Below are 15760 nucleotides of genomic sequence, written 5' to 3' on the forward strand. Positions count from 1 at the left end.
AAACTCCTAGCTCTGCCCCTCCACCAATGCATATATTGAGTCCCCCTTCTCCCACAATGGACTTCTCTCTGAAAGCAATTGCTGCTTACGTTGCAATTTCTATCACAACTCTCATCGTTGGACAGCTCATCATGGGTTTCTTCGGTAGCAACAAGTTCCCCGTAGAGGGCAAGGTAAGCTTCTCTCTAACTCCTCATGAGACCTCTCATGATCACAACAACATAGCTAACAATGCCTCTAGACAGTCCTCGTCACCGGCGCTTCCGAGGGCATGGGTCTCAGCGCAGCTACCCAGCTCTCAGCCAAGGGCGCAAACATCGTCCTCGTCTCTCGTAGCATTGCCAAACTCGAGGCCGCTCTTAGCACCGTCAAGGTCCGTTGTCTTTAACCACATCTTCCACAAGACGGCATGCTGACTTGATAATTCCAGGCTGCGGCTAAGAACCCCGAAACACAACGCTTCTACTACATCGCCGCCGACGTCTCTGCCGAATCCTACGCCAAACCTCTCCTCGAACAGGTCATCAGCTGGAATAATGGAAACGCCCCCGATATCGTTTGGACTTGCGCCGGACTGTCCTTCCCCGAATTGTTTGTCGATATGGAGATGGAGTCAATGCGACACCATATGGATGTCAACTACTGGGGTACTGCTGAGATGGCACATGCCATCATGCGCGAATGGCTCGATGTTTCCAAGCCTGTTGAAAAAGAACCCAAGCACCTTATCATGACTGGAAGCATCTGCGCCTCGTACTCTCCTCCCGGATACACACCATACACTCCCTCCAAGTACGCCATGCGAGGTCTGGCCGAGTGCATCCAGCAGGAAGTGCTCCTCTACCCTCAGAACGTCCAAGTCCACCTACTCTTGCCTGGCACCATCCTCTCGCCTGGCAACATCCGCGAGAACGTAAACAAGCCTGAAATCACCAAGATCATCGAGAAGGACGACCCGAAGCAGACACCTGACGAAGTTGCTGCTCTATCAATCAAAGGTCTTGAAGCTGGACAACACAACATCACCGTTAACTTCCTTGGCCATCTTATGAAATGGTCGTCCTTTGGCGGCACTCCCAAGAACAGCTTCCTCGATATTCTGGGTGCTTTCCTTGCTACATTCGTCTGGATCTTTGTTCGTCCCATTTTGGATTCACAAATTAGGGGCCATGGCAAAAAACATGGCCACCCTAGCCTGCAAAAGAAGGCTCGGGACGCTTAATGATGTGCAGCCATTTTCTACAAGTTGCAAAATTGTATGGAGATACCCAATGTAATAATAATCAAACCTGCTATTCCTTTCCAATGACTTTTTATGTGGTATCTATCAACGTCTATAATCTCCATCTATACGCCGCTCCATTTGCCAAACTTGGTGTATCTCTTGTACATCTCCTTCAGAATGGCACGTCCACTCTTATCCATAGCATCGTTCAGAATCTTTCGAACCTCGGGAGGTGTAATATCAAAGATGGAGTTCATGGCGGGCTCGAGGGCCTCGTTCACTCGGCGGGGCACATCAGCCTCGAGCTGCAGCTTGACATACTGCATCATGATCAGATACATATGCCTTCCAGCTGAACGCTTTGCCGCATCTGTGGCCGAGTCCAGTGAGCTCTGGTGTTGTGATCGGGCCACAGCGCCAGCGGTCGGCTCACAGATGAGTGTGATAAGACGAGCATAGAGATGAGCCTTGGACTCGTGTAAAGTCTGTCCCAGGGTGTCGGTAGCGCTGTGATTAATGACGAGATTACGGAGTAGAGCCTGCATTGTTGACAGCAAAAGGTGGTGGTGACCTTCGAGCCTGAGGCGGTGCTTCTTGATAATGATTTCTACCAATCCGCATAGTGAAGCAAAAGGCACCCTTTCATTGGGCAACTGCTCGTCAAGCTTGGTAGATAGGCTCAGGTCGGAAACAGTGGTGAGAACAAGCTCAATGTTCCATTGAGTCATGGATTGTGGCTTCTTTTCCAGTATGGCCCGGAGAATTCGACAGACGCGGGTGCATACGGACTGTCCCTTTAATGTCAGAAGCGTCGCGGTCAGCTCGCTGTGGGCTGTTGCTAGGTCAAATCCGGATCCCTTGGTCTGGAGATCGGCGGATTCTATGATATGTTAGTAGATGCAACTATATAACGAATGGTTTTCTTACCTAAAAGCTGGTCCACGACGGTATGGATAGCTGACGCCTGGCCATCCGTGTTTGAACCCTGCACGAAAGCTTGAATGAGATCCTTCAAGTAATCCATCTTGGCGGAAGTGTCCATTGGCTTTATGATTGAAACAACATTGCTCTTGAAAAATGGCTCACGAAGTTTCTGAGGGACTTGGCTGAGACTGTAGAATGTTGTTGGTCGGGGCTCCTCCAGAAGTGGTGTGAAAAACGTCCTGAGAAACGTTTCCATCTTCCATCCTCTGAGATCTCCCGATGCCATAGCCGTATGACTTCGCTTCTCTGCCTTGCGCACGTCTGACTGCTTCAGCTTCGCGGCTCCTGAGAGGCCTTCCAATGACTCTGCTGCGTCTACTGCTGCAAAAAGTCGGAGATCGGCAATGATGTTATGACTCTCAAATGCCTTCTTCTCGGTCAAAAAGTATCCAGTTGCAGCAATAACGGCTTTTCCAAGCGCTGTCTTTGCAACTTCTGGAATCGAGCTCAGTTCAGGATGGCTGGAGCAATTGGGTGACTTGGAGAGTTCGTCGATAAGTGCCTTCAGCAGCGTCAGGCGGAAAGGTGACAAATCGCCGGCATCTTCGCATTCGGAGATAAAATTGCGGCTTTCACTCAAGTACTTGACACTACGTTCTTCCACATGCTCTGCCATCTGTCGGATAGTAGTTGCTGCCATGGCATAGTATGAGTCAATGAGATCAGTCAAAGTGCCGTCTTGCGTTGGCGTTGAGCTTGAGAGATCCGACATGGCATCAGCAACTTCGGCCAAGTGCGAGAACTGCATACCCTCGTAGAATGTCGCTCGACCCATCAACTTGGTGGATAGGGCGAGAATATATCTCCAGCCCTCAATAGAGATACGTTTCGTTGTCTTTGACCGGTGTGCATGAAGAAGCGTCATGACGCGCTCTCGTTGAGGTCGGCTGAAGGCATCTGTATGGGCACTGTTCAAGCTTTTAATCCAGGTTTGGCTGCCTTCCGCAGGCCAGCGCTTCTCCTTTCCGTCCTCTTCCAACGAATTGATCAAACGGTCAATAAGGTTGCCGGCAACTTTAGCGCTATTCATGCTATTCTCATTTTCGAGCAGACAGGCCCAAATATCTCTCAATTGGGCAGCCTCACTACTGGGGAGTGATAACGCTTTTCCCAAGGCCTGAGGAAGAGTGGCCTTTGTGCCGTACACGAAGCGAGTGAGACGACTGCAACCGCGCAAGAACCAAGCTAAATAGTGCTCTGCAGCTGCTTCTTCGAGAAAAGCTGGTGTAGGGTCCTGTTGCAAAAATAGAGACATATCCTTGCCCTTCAGGGACTTTGAAGAAAGAAGTTCTGATGAGAGTCGGGCGGTAAAAGCATCAACCAGGCCGGCAGCCTCGGTAATGTGCGCGCTATCAGGACTCATCGAAACCCAAGCCTGGCAACAGCACTTGAATGCCTCATATGCCTCCCTAGACTCAACAGGTGACTCGGACAAGATCTTGGTTAGCTGCCCTTGCACTGTAGTCCAAATCTCAGTCCTTGCCTCAGGAGTAACCCAGGAGATAGTCTTGGACACAACTCCCCACTTCAAGGCAGTCAAAGCAGACGATGACTTCTTCACTTGTCTCACCAAGTCAAAGAGCTTGCTGCCCATAGCATCCACATAAGCCTCGCTTCGAATGCCCTGAGCAATAGAGTCCAGGAAGAGACAAAGCGCCCTTGAGTGTAGCTTCTCATTCTCTAGCCATTGCAATACTTCAAGCAGTTGTAGTGGCGACATCTCCTTTTCGATCAAGGTCTCAAATGAGTCGTGGCCTTGCTGTACTTGGCCAACCTGAAGCCATGGTGAGGGGATTTTGCTCTTCTGCTTCTCAACCTTGCATAGTTGCTGAAACCATAACTTCAAGAAATCGCCAAAAACTCGTCCAGTTCGGAATACTTGGGCGATAGCCTTGATAATCTTTGAGACTGACTCGGCGTCATCCTGGCTAAGTTCTTGGGAAGTGCTTCGTTCGCAGACAGTTTCCAATAAGCGTGCACCCTCCTCGGATCGCTGGAGGAATATATCGGGATCGCAAGTAGCAATCACCGCGATCAATCGCCAGTTTGTGCTCTGTTCCTGCAGCGCATACTCTCGACAAACGGAGCGCAGATCATCTGTGTCAATTGACATTGACTTCTCAGCCGCTCGCTCGAGAACAACCTGCACAAGCTTATCTCGATCCTCGCGGTCCCTTAATGAGCTTTCAACAATCTTGAAGATCTGCTTCGTCCAGTCGATGTTTCCTTTTCGTAGTCTTCCTTCGCTCAGTGAATCTGTAACACCCGAGGCCAAAAAGTATAGCGCAGGGGCTGCCACGTCGCGATTATTACCGGCTGCGTGAAGTGCTCTTGTGATGGGTTCCAGGTCTTGTCGGTTGATGAAGGTGGCTCGGGCGGGGAGTATCAAATTGCGGTGCATGAGCTTCTCTAGGTCGGCAGTCCATTTCGCTTTCAAGGGCTCGCTTGCGACGGTCTTGTGTGTTCCTGAGATTCCCTCCAACTTGTCGATAATAGCCGTAGACGGTGAAAACAAGTGCGCAGCAACCTCCAACGTATCATCGTTCCCTTGTAGGTGCAGATCCCAAATGGACGTTATCGTTTCGATCCATGATTCCCGACCCTCCTGCTCTTCACCGTTGGCAAGCGCAATGTCGCACAACTTCAATGACAAGGAAGTCAAAGCTGCAGCGTCAACGGCTGAGGTACAGAAAAGAGATCGAATGTGTTCGGCGCCGATCCTGTCGTGAGATGATTGCGTCGCGGTAAATTCGAGTCGGTCTAACAGACTCTTCAAGGCACTGAATATGGCGTCTCCAGCCATCAAACATCCTTCGGTATCTCGTAGAGCATCCAGGCTAAAGCTTTTTGTCGTCGATCTCTTCCTCTTCGAAGGGGTAGATGATGTTTCTGTAGTAGGTTGGGAAACATCCTTCAATGCCTGTTGAAAGACAGCGATGAATCGTCGATCGGCGAGTGATTTGGCAAGCGAAAATAGAGGAATGCGCTGGAAGACACATTCGAGAATTGTCCAGGTCAAAGGCCATCGTCGCAAAGTTTCGGCGTCCTTTGATGAGCCGTTCATAGACTTTAGCAGCCATCGCAAACTGCTTTCCTCGGCAGCATGGAATTGAGCATCTGCTGACACGGTCAAGTGTTTCCACAACTTCTCGAGATTCTTGCCATCTTCTCCAGGACCACTCTGGTCAAGACCTCTCACAGTCTTGATCAAGTCCATCTTTTCCTGCAACACGTGTAAGCATATTCACAACTGCACGAGAAAAATGGAATAAAAATTTACAAGAGTGGACGTAGTTCCTTGCGACAGACTATCCGTCATATCTACATCCATTGTGGCTATTTAAACGAAAGAATGATTAAAAAATTGCTTGAGAAAAGAAAGCTATAACAAACCTCAATCTTTGAATGCGCCCCGCGACTTTTCCAGCGTCCAGCCAAAATTTCCTAAATTCTGCCGTCGCGCTAAACCTCTACCGGCACCCCGCTCTCACCGCCCACAAGCCGGTCTTGCGTCCCGACTTGTTCCATATTCAAGCTTGACATCACGCCCATATATACAGCTCCCTGTAGCTCCAGACTTTGCTTGTTACGACCGATTGCACGACTTAAGTATGCCAATTCAATTCTTTCTGTCAATACATAGCCATTGGAACTAATACGATTTTATCACAGGCCAAAATGTCCGATTCCACCGTTGCCCGTCCTCCTCCCAGCGCCATTTCCAGGCCGCTCAGCGAGTCTCTTCTTAATGAGAAGGTAATTCCAAATCCGAATGATACAACAGGCTATTCTTGAGACTTGGGAACTAATTATTTCTAGTGGGACCGCTGCCTCTCCAATCTCCTCGTCAAGTCATCCCTCGGTCTCGGTTTTGGTGTCGTCTTCTCTGTCCTCTTGTTCAAGCGAAGAGCATGGCCCGCATTTGTCGGCGTTGGCTTCGGTGCTGGCCGTGCCTACGAGGAGTGTAACTTCAGCCTGAAGCAGGCTGCAAGGGACTTGAAGAAGCAGACCGCGTAAGGGAACTGCGGAGTGGGCGTCGACTAAGAGACGAGTCGTTTATTTGTACCAAGAACAAGCACGCCAGAACATGGCGGCGTGTTAAAAAAGGGCACGGAGAGCTTTGCCGTGGGCTCCAGGGAGAACCAATGCCAAACTAGGACGTTTTTTTCCAGATTCAATAGAGGTATCATGTACAACAATCTGCCATTCCTAATTTTTACCACCAGTCTTTATCCCAACTGTGCCAGTCAATCCAATCACGGCAGGGGATCGTCCCACTGCTGGACTCCATCATATCTCATTGTATTTCCCGTTGATTGAACCAGCCTTCTCTGTGTCCCAGTGGCATCTTCTTCCCTACCTGTTGCGGACACTGGAGATTCCAAGTAGTCGTAACAGCTCTCATAATCCGTAACCAATTCCGAGCTGGTCGAAGGGAAACTACTCAGTAACTGGTCGATGCTTAACCTTCGTGTGTCATCTGTGTCTGCGTTTCCTGTCCGGCCTCTGGAAGGGATCGTTAACAAAGACAGGTTGCGTCTGAGATTGACCAGCTCTAGTCGGAGTTCCTCGGCCAAAGAATGGCTTCGTCTTCGTACACTCTCGATGAATGAAGTTTCGTTGTCGTAATACGCTCCGTCGCCTTGGTCTGTCGGGTACGATGCAGTCCAAGGGGTCTGACGCTGCCCGTTCTCTGTATCCTGAGCTTCTCGTGGAGTCCTAAAGCTGGTACCTAATAGGATGAAGATGGCGAGAAGTAAGACGAGTACAAACACCACGAATGCAACAAGTATTATCTCCATCCTAGCCAACTCTAAAGATCGGATATCGTCGGGCATGTTTAGTTGGACAAGAACGCCGAAGTTGCGCAGAGTGGCTACACGACAGGCGATCCAGCTGGAGGCCGTGACGATTTACTCGGCCCTGGTTTCTGTTTAGAGATGCGTTCCAGGAGTGGGGGAAGCGGTTTCTTGTCATTTGCCAAATGATGCAGAGGAATATCGGCGTAGATGATGAATGGCGGGCGAAGAATATGAGTAGGTTAAATAGATAGGCATTCGGCCAGGTCGATAGGGACGGGAGTACGGATAGATAGGCGTCTTTGAGGTTGCTTTGTCCATGAACTGAGTGTTTATATGAGGCTAAGAAATATGATAGATAACTCAATCCTCTAGGGACTACAAATAAGGTGGTCGTAGAACCGGCAAGTATACGGTTGCACCTACCTTAAGCGATAGCTCTTTACGTGAGTCACGACAGGGCGTGCAAGATAACACAAAATAATGCAGTCGCACTTTCCAAGATAGTGCTGTGTCAACCAAACAAATGAACCCCAGGTCAAGCTTGTCTTGTACGGTTTCTTCCAGCTCAAGGTCAAGCTTCACTCTTCAGGAACACGTCTATAGTTGCCGGACAGCTTCTTTGTCCAACGTTCTCTCTCAGTGATCTTCTTTAGGAGAGGGTTCCAATTCACCCAAAATTCTGTTGTAAAGGACCATTCTGGGCTGAAATTGTTCAATCGTCCGATTCACCTTGAAGCCAATGTTACCGCCGTCGCACGATCAACCAACACAGAGAGCATCACTTCTTACCTCAACGTTACTATGGCATTAACGCATTTGCTTCTATTCACATCGGCAGACTCGATCTGTTTTCTCTTCCCGCTTTTATGCCTACACAGTCGGGTTACCCATGGTATACTGATGGCTTTGTGTAAGCCCTACAACGGCACACCGCGTGGGTGTGCACAGGAAGCATGGCCTGATAGTAATGGTACCGTAGTTTTTTGTCTAATTTCTAAAGCATATAATTCGAAATAAGGCACGAATCAGGCCACCCGCCCGTTTTCCAGATTGCTGCCGCTAGCGTACGCATTCCTGTTCTCCTTGTTTCTCTCTCCTATGCGTACACTCTTTCTCCGTGCCTCGCCGCAGCTTCTCAGCACTGTACACCGATGCAGGCCCCTCAATGTAAGGCAAAGGATTCGGAAATTACTTTCCCGGTACTGTGGGCTTGTGTTAGTCCAAGTCCTGTCGGGGACACGAGAGTTCTGCACCGAGAACAATATTGCTACAGCGATACCTCGACACGACGGGAAATGTCCAACGACATAACCATTACGAGTCTGTAACGGAGAACTATGGCAACATGCTCAGGATACAAGATCAAAGCGGTCTTGACTCACTGGGGTCCGTGGGCCATGGGGGCTTGGGCTTGGGATCGTCCTTGGAAAGGTTGATATCAGCACTGGGATTATTCGTGGCAGCCATTATCACTTCGACGATTGATTGTCGACTCGAGATTTGTATGAGCGGAGATTTGTTCAAATTATACAAAAGCAGGAAACCAAGGTGAGGTTGACTGAGCTGCTTGTGTTCTTGAGCAGTGTCGATGCTTTGATGGATGGATAGTTCACTACACAGGAGGAGGCTCGATTCTTATACCTCACTATTGTTAGACAAAGTCCTCATAGCCAAAATCTAGATACCCAAGCTTTGCAAGAACAATGCTACTTCGATACATCCCTTTCGAACACTGCGTGACGCCACAAGCTGTGTGAACACCAGGAGGGATACGTCCGTTGTTGCTCAGTCGTCGTCAGCGCCTCATCCAAACGCAACATCTCGAACGCAAACCACCGTATACCTAAAGTTATCAGGGATGGACTCAACGAGTCCGTGCTGTGCATCAATGGTTCGATTGCCTGATATGGCAGCATCTCTGTTGGACAACCCCTCAACTAAGCAATTCAACATCTTAATATGGCTCTTGTGTTTTTTACTGACGTACGGCGTAGGACAGATGAGCTTGTTATTGTTGCAGTGGAACGATCCATATCCAGTTATAGACTCGGGTGTCTCTCCTGGTTCATTGACTCTCGTGTTCGAGGTCACAGTCCTGCCTGGCACCGAGGCGGACCTGAATTGAACGACTCAATCTCATGTAGAGTGTGAAGGACATGCTAACACCAGGGTCATCATCAACCATTTGTTCAACCATAGGCCGACCCTCTCTCGCTGCTTCAATATCATGGTTGCTCAAGTCATGCAGGGTTGTGACAAATGCGCTCATATCCCGAGTCAAGGAACGATTGTTGATTGTCGAGTTTATGAGAAACGGTACGCATAGTGAGCGGAGTACAGACGGTAACGCAACTTCATGTGAAATCCATAGGCAAAACCCCCTATGCCTTCATGAAATCTACTGGTCCCAGTGAGTCGGGCCAGCGTGAAGAGACTTTGGAAGCCCATACACAACTGACGGCTAGGCACAGCCGTTGAGCTCCCGCCCGGTTTACAATTCGTAAACAATGTTTACAGTGAGCCAGTCGGCAGGTTGCCTCGAATTATCTTGTTTGGTTTGACGCCTCGTCACCGAAAACCAGATGTATCTGGGCACAGCACCAAGCGGCCAGTGCTAAAAGCAGCGAGGTGCTGGAAACACAGGAACTACTAGGGTAGGTACTAAGAAATAGCTCTAGTTAACCAGCCCCTGACTGTGCAGGATCTGGACACACCATAGCTGTGTAGTTACCGTACACTGCGGTTCCTAGTGCGCTTAGAGTGCAATGTAACTAGTGCTCAGGCATAAAGATGGATGTACACCTATTTAGATTGTGCATTGGCATATCGGAACTCCTGCCGGGTCGGCGAGACAATCAATTATGTCTCTCGACGCAGTAATACAGCAGAAGATGACCCTGTCAGTCTTGCACTGAATATGACCGACTTCGAGTGAAATACATCGAGGCCGGTTGATTTTATCGTGCTAAAAAGTGTATGAAGAAGAGAAAAGGAAAAAAGTCGACGACATCCACAGCTGGTTCTGTTAGAGGCAGTTGTGTCACGTGACGGGTGGATCCTGTGTTTCCTACCACCAACCTCTTTAAAAACTCTACCTGTTGACATTTTCTGCTCTTTTTCCAAATCCAAACACCAAATAAATCACACAAGAACGCCTCCTTTCCCTTTCCCTCTCGGCTGCTGCCTCTTCCGAAAGGAAAAGGCAACTTTTGCCATTCACGAGGGTGTCATCCTTTGTCTCGTCTTCTCTTTCGTCGCTTCCAACGGCAACGCCGATGCAGCTTTGCTCTGTTGTGCTCTGTCTTGCTCAGAATTCGGACTTTGACAAACATGCAGTCCTCCCCATCCCTGGAAAACTGTTGAACGCCATGATGACGAGACGCATTCTGTGTCAGGAATAAAATAATGTCTTGCTGCGTTTGACAGCTTCCAGAGGCTTGAGGTCGCACGCTTTGTCTCAGTTCAAGCAAGCCGTCCTTCTTGCTACTCTTGACATGTTTCTCTCTACGACTTACCCCTACTATAGCTACTCTCTGTCTGTTCTCTACAAAGTCCGCTGCAAGCGGCACCCACGAAATGCCTACACTCTGCGCTCTCAATGCACATGTGTGTCAACTATTTTTTTAATCGTTCGAGTGGGAGATCAAAACCACGGTCTAGACAACCGACCCGCTCCACCCTGATACCATAGAGCAGTGTGGCATCAGGACTAAAATCGGGCAAACATATCTACAATCACTATAAACGTGAATGAATGAGTGAATAAATCTATTGTAGCTGCACTGAGACGTGCTCACGACGAATGGAAGGCTATGGCTCAACTACTGTGTCTTGCCTGGCCTGTTTCTGTCTGGTGAAGACCAGTCCGAACCCCATGCATGGTTACTATCGTCGTTGCACAATGTCTTGCCCGCTGCTGAAAAGTGTTGCTAGCTAAAATCATGCCATATTCATGATACGATAAGCCTTGAATATGCAAGCTTGTCAAGTGTCAAGGTCCAACTATGAGACCGCCCTATTCCTCAGACGTGGCATACATTGTTTCATTCAGCCTCATGTGCTGCCTGCGTACCCCCTCCCCTATCATATATCATGCAAAAAAGAGGCCTAGAAACCCACTCTGTGAAAGGGTACGCTCGCCCATTCACCGACCGTTATACCAAGACATACCTCGCATACGCCATGTCATCCAAGAAAGCCGTTAAACAAACATGCATTTTACTCCTTTCTCGACAGATGTCTCGGACAAATAGTTCTTAAACAGCGTCTCCGAATATGGCTCTGTCATCCTGGAATGACACAAGAAACCTGGCCACGAGGCGCCCTGTGTACAGTGTCTGAGGGTCCATCGGAAAAGGATGGCTCGCGTTGTTGTTGAGCCAGTCGTTTGCTGCTAGAAATTGCAACTCCTGCCCTAGTTAGTGTGAGACAGCACATGTCAGCGTTTGTGATCCTTCCAGAACAATACGGATACAATGACAGCCCGTTTGTGAGCAGTCGGGTCGTACGTACAACTTTCGCCAAACAATAATTCTCTCAGTTGGGCCGAGAATTTGATGGCCGGTCCATCCAGCTCGCCCCGTTCGGCAAAGCTGCTGTCGAGCAAAGGGTTGAAGCCCTTCGTGTTGGCCTCCTTGCTGTGTGTCTGGTAAATCTGGTGGAACTGGTAGGCAAACTGTCTAAAGGGCATGTTCTCAACCTCGGCACAGGTGCTCAGCGCGAGGCTTCTCTCGTACTCGGGTCTTGCGCTCTTTCTCATGTTGATCTCGTTCTGGGATATGACAAAAATGTCAGCTGCCGTCTCGACCGCCTCCATAAAGAGGCAGAGGACGAGAAAGGCGGCGGTGCAGGGCGCCCACTCGCGTCGAGACTTTGGTTTGAGTGACTTGGTGAAGAGATCGAACAGCTGTGACATTTCACGCTGCATTAGCTCGTCTACGATTGACTTGATCTGTCGTGCGAGGACTCGGGGCGTCACATAGTTGTCGCCCTGGTCAATCAGACCGGTCGATCGAAGAACATCAGCGGTCTGTCGGGTGAGGCAGAGTTGCCTCGTCATGATGTAGTGCATGCAATAAATGGACAGGGCACGCTTCACCATGAGTGACTGTAGCAATGACTGTCAGCTCGGCTAATGATGCGATTTGTCAGGTTTCACTTACCTCGGTCTCGTCTGCATACTGCTTGACAATCCGCAGCACCTTTTGGGGCAGGCATGTGCTTTGGAAGTTGTCCGTGACTTGGTCGACAAAGTACGGCTCGGCAAGAAGATCCTGGATGTACCTTTTTGTTCGTTTTCTCAGAGTGTCCCTTTCGGCAGTGTTGTCAAGCTCGACGCCAATGTTGGCTGCTCTGTTGCTCTTCAGCTCAACCCTGTTCCCTCCCACATTCTGAAGCTGCCAGTGACTCGTGACCTCTTCCGTCTTTGGTGTGAAAAACTTGGCCTGTATTGGCAGAACCGTACTGAACAGCGGACCTGAGAAGAGTTCGACGGAACAGGCTTGCTCAACCCCCTGAACATGGAAGCCAGCAATGTTCTCCGAGAAGAACTTGGTCATCTGGTCTTTAGCCAGGTGTCCACGAACATACTCGGGGAACAGAATACCCAGGAAGTCGTTGAATCGCCAACAGACGACCTGGGGAACCTGGACCGTGATCTTCTTGCAGTTCTTGCAGGGCCGTTCAAGGTCGCATTTGACCTTGCGACTATGACAGCAGAAGCAGGCACCGTGTCTACGAACCTGTAAGGCATTCTCCTTGGTAGCATTCGCCAAAGGTCCCTTGCGTCCTCGCTGACTTGTTCGGTTCATAGCCTCGAAGCACTCGAAAGGATTAGGGCGGCCGGCGTGGGCTGAGATGGAATTAGGAGTCACGATGACAAACTTGCCAGACTGTTCTGCCGTCGCCTTCTTCTTCATCTTCTCGACTTTCCCAGCCTTGACCTTGCGAATCGGTAACGATGATGGAGACTTGCTCCCGTTGGGGCTCGCGTTTGAACTAGGAAACGAAGTCTGCGAGTAGTTGCTTGCAGGTGACGGTGAGTTATTGAAGTCATCCATGATGAAGATACTCTCGTTGCCCCGCATGTTTGTCTGGTTCCATGGCGGAACATTAGGATCTGACTGCATCGGCGGCTGCATGTTAAAGTTCATCTGAGGCACTTGGACTTGGCTGTTAACATCCATCGAGAACATGTCAGTTCCAAAGTTTTGCATGAGTGTCATGTCTGTGGCAGTATCAGCACCCTGCACTGAAGGAGAGGCCATCCCCCGCTTCTCCGGCATACCGTTCAAGTCCTGTGGTTGGAATTGAGTTGTATCTTGCTGCGAGAAAAGGTATTGTTGGGGTGTCAAGAACCCCTGTGTCTGTCCAAATCCTCCATCCGTTGTAGTTGCAAACATGTCCGAGTTGGTGTTGTCTGATGGACCCTGGAAGGAGGGGTTGTTTGTGAAAAATGCCGTTTGATCCATGTCGCCTAGTATCAAAGGAGACGGAGCTGATGGAGAAGGTGTGTTTGCTAGCATGAATGGTGAAGAATTGTTCGCCGGGATATATGGCGGAGTAGTTGAGTAGGAAGTGTGTGTGTTGGCTGGCATAAAGGGCGATGTCGTCCCGTTGACATTTCCAACCATGGTGAAGCTTCCCAAGCTTCCGCTGGCAGGATCTGATATAAATCCAATGGATGATGGGCCGGAGTTAGCTCCTGTGTAGTCGATGTACTGCCATGACTCCTCGTCGGGAATAGAGTCAAAGTCGTAGGGGGACGATGAGCTTGGCGATGGCCGAGAGCGTGTAGACGCCATCTCTTCGGGCGTAATTAATAGTACAGATATGTGCTTGTAGTTTAGATATATGTCGATTATATATTGATCCAAGATGTATCGATAGGTTGGTTCAAAGGTATGTCAAGATAGGAATAGAAACTCTGTCGAGACAATAAGTTCCAACGCTTATATAGTAGACTTGTGTCTGTGATTATGAGTCTGTTAATGGAATGATTCCTAGTTTGCGAGTTTAAAGATGTTGTGTTATAATCTTTGTCGCTAACAAGACACTCTTGGCAAGTCGTGTGTTGCTCTGATGTTGTGATCGCAACGGTCCACAACTTCACTTAACACCGCAGGAAAAGCGTCGAAATATAAGTAACTCAATGAAAGTTCCCTTCTTCTAAATTCGCATTGTAAAGAATAAAAGAGTAAGAAAAGCTGTCGCTTGCTTCACTTCCTCTTCGGTCAACGTTCATGGACGTCTCGACGCTAACCCAAACGGCGACCGACAACGAGGTACCTTGTCTTATATGTGATCCTACAGCAAATAACAAGTATCTCGAAATTGCAGGTAAACCAATCACAGGCACATATCGAGCACATGCTCGCTGGCGCTATTCCTCTCCGAGTACTATCTCGAGTGACACGATTAGGTAGTAGATATAAGACTTCTATTCAACTTGCTGTATCGTTTTCTCGAAAAGTGCATTCTTACAGCCTGCATTCGTAACAGAGGCTGTCAGATGGTCAACTCAGTCTATCGTAGAGTCTCGAGCTGTCACTGGCATCGCACCGCATAAACGGTAGCATTATCGATCTGTGGCAGTGAGTATCCGATTGGCGCACGATTTCGTGCATCACAGCATGAGGGCCTCAAGCTTGAGAGCTTTCAGTGTCGTGTGCTGAATTGTCTTGCAGCCCAACACGCCCGTCATACTCCGCACAGTCCATTCTACGATTCACATGAATCGCGGGCGGTAGATCTGAAATCCTCGTGATGCTGTAAAGTTGAATCACAGTGGGCCTACCCTATGGGCTGAAATTCGATGGGACTATTTGGGCTGTACTTGATCAATTCATCTTGGCTATGTCACAGTAGGTCTCTCATCACAGTAATATGTTCAGTGTACTTGTCACTCTTGGCTTGAATCCTATTGGTGACATCTCGACCCATCTTTATCATCATGACGAGAACTGTAGATGGCTACCCAAGTACCCAGTCCCAGAGCAACCATGCTGAATTCCTGACTCTCACCGGAGCACACGCCCGATATGGGCCTAATCAATACCAAACATCATAGCGTAGAGATGCCTGTTCCCGAAAGATCACCATCAGAGCTTCCATCCCGAAACTGTAACCCTTGCCAAGTCGATCGATGCCCAACACACACACAATCACCCATCATACCCAATGCTACTCACTGAAAGACAAGGTGACTGTTGACCAGCTTAGTATGCCATTGGTTCTTTGATTCAACGTGATAACTAAAACATACTGCAAAATATGTCGTTACCAATCCTGTATTGGGCGTACTGTTTAGATCCAGTGATAATATCTTCTTGACAACAACAAACATGTGCAAAGCACAAAAGCACGAAACATGACTCGTTAATATTCAAACATAAAACCAAAAACAAATGTTACCGCACAATAACTCCAACACGCTTGGACGTAAGCCTCCTAACCAGAGTGATGGCTGCTGAGAAGGGCCTGCGTACGCCTGGCACGCCAATCCTCTAGACCCAGGAGTACCTCTGCCCGTATATGATAAACATTATCGCTCACAATGTCAAATTGTGCTGGTGGCCCCCATCCATTGCTCGGGCCACGTCCCTGTTTCTGATCTGTGCCGTTGTCGTCGCCGGCAGGTCATGTCTCCTGTTCTCGGAGAGCATATAAACGTATATCATTAGAGTCGCTTGAGACTCGTCGTCAAGCTCGATTCCTAAGCTCGGTACCGTGTGGCGGCGCGATCCTGGAT

General features: G+C 49.1%; 6 protein-coding genes across 6 annotated transcripts; 2 read left to right on the top strand and 4 right to left on the bottom strand.

Annotated features, from left to right (window-relative positions):
• Positions 1–56: 56 nt before the first annotated feature.
• On the top strand, positions 57–1222 carry FGSG_06695 (uncharacterized protein; the record flags this gene model as incomplete). Its single annotated transcript, XM_011328026.1, has 3 exons — positions 57–173; positions 242–373; positions 431–1222. 3 exons carry the CDS (start codon positions 57–59, stop codon positions 1220–1222), a joined length of 1041 nt encoding a protein of 346 aa, XP_011326328.1.
• Positions 1223–1347: 125 nt separating this feature from the next.
• On the bottom strand, positions 1348–5540 carry FGSG_06696 (uncharacterized protein; the record flags this gene model as incomplete). Its single annotated transcript, XM_011328027.1, has 3 exons — positions 1348–2105; positions 2153–5432; positions 5490–5540. 3 exons carry the CDS (start codon positions 5538–5540, stop codon positions 1348–1350), a joined length of 4089 nt encoding a protein of 1362 aa, XP_011326329.1.
• A 222-nt stretch (positions 5541–5762) lies between these two features.
• Positions 5763–6445, top strand: FGSG_06697 (uncharacterized protein). The gene is made up of 3 exons (XM_011328028.1): positions 5763–5818; positions 5882–5965; positions 6029–6445. Exons 2-3 carry the CDS (start codon positions 5888–5890, stop codon positions 6224–6226), a joined length of 276 nt encoding a protein of 91 aa, XP_011326330.1. The 5' UTR covers positions 5763–5818; positions 5882–5887; the 3' UTR covers positions 6227–6445.
• Positions 6446–6465: 20 nt separating this feature from the next.
• Positions 6466–7047, bottom strand: FGSG_06698 (uncharacterized protein; the record flags this gene model as incomplete). Its single annotated transcript, XM_011328029.1, has 1 exon — positions 6466–7047. The coding sequence occupies one exon, from the start codon at positions 7045–7047 to the stop codon at positions 6466–6468; it is 582 nt and encodes a 193-aa protein (XP_011326331.1).
• A 924-nt stretch (positions 7048–7971) lies between these two features.
• On the bottom strand, positions 7972–8617 carry FGSG_12965 (uncharacterized protein). Its single transcript, XM_011328030.1, has 2 exons — positions 8394–8617; positions 7972–8213 (listed from the first exon to the last, which is right to left on the bottom strand). The coding sequence occupies exons 1-2, from the start codon at positions 8476–8478 to the stop codon at positions 8200–8202; spliced, it is 99 nt and encodes a 32-aa protein (XP_011326332.1). The 5' UTR covers positions 8479–8617; the 3' UTR covers positions 7972–8199.
• A 2650-nt stretch (positions 8618–11267) lies between these two features.
• On the bottom strand, positions 11268–13814 carry FGSG_06699 (uncharacterized protein; the record flags this gene model as incomplete). Its single annotated transcript, XM_011328031.1, has 3 exons — positions 11268–11425; positions 11524–12118; positions 12174–13814. 3 exons carry the CDS (start codon positions 13812–13814, stop codon positions 11268–11270), a joined length of 2394 nt encoding a protein of 797 aa, XP_011326333.1.
• Between the last annotated feature and the right edge of the window lie 1946 nt (positions 13815–15760).

Source organism: Fusarium graminearum, chromosome 4, assembly GCF_000240135.3.
Source record: "Fusarium graminearum PH-1 chromosome 4, whole genome shotgun sequence".
Classification (NCBI taxonomy): domain Eukaryota; kingdom Fungi; phylum Ascomycota; class Sordariomycetes; order Hypocreales; family Nectriaceae; genus Fusarium; species Fusarium graminearum.

Coding starts and splice junctions, on each gene's coding strand:
- FGSG_06697 (XM_011328028.1), top strand. CDS start 5,888: ATGTCCGATTCCACCGTTGCCCGTCCTCCTCCCAGCGCCATTTCCAGG. Junction 5,966..6,028: donor AGTCTCTTCTTAATGAGAAG/GTAATTCCAAAT, acceptor AATTATTTCTAG/TGGGACCGCTGCCTCTCCAA.
- FGSG_12965 (XM_011328030.1), bottom strand. CDS start 8,478: ATGGCTGCCACGAATAATCCCAGTGCTGATATCAACCTTTCCAAGGAC.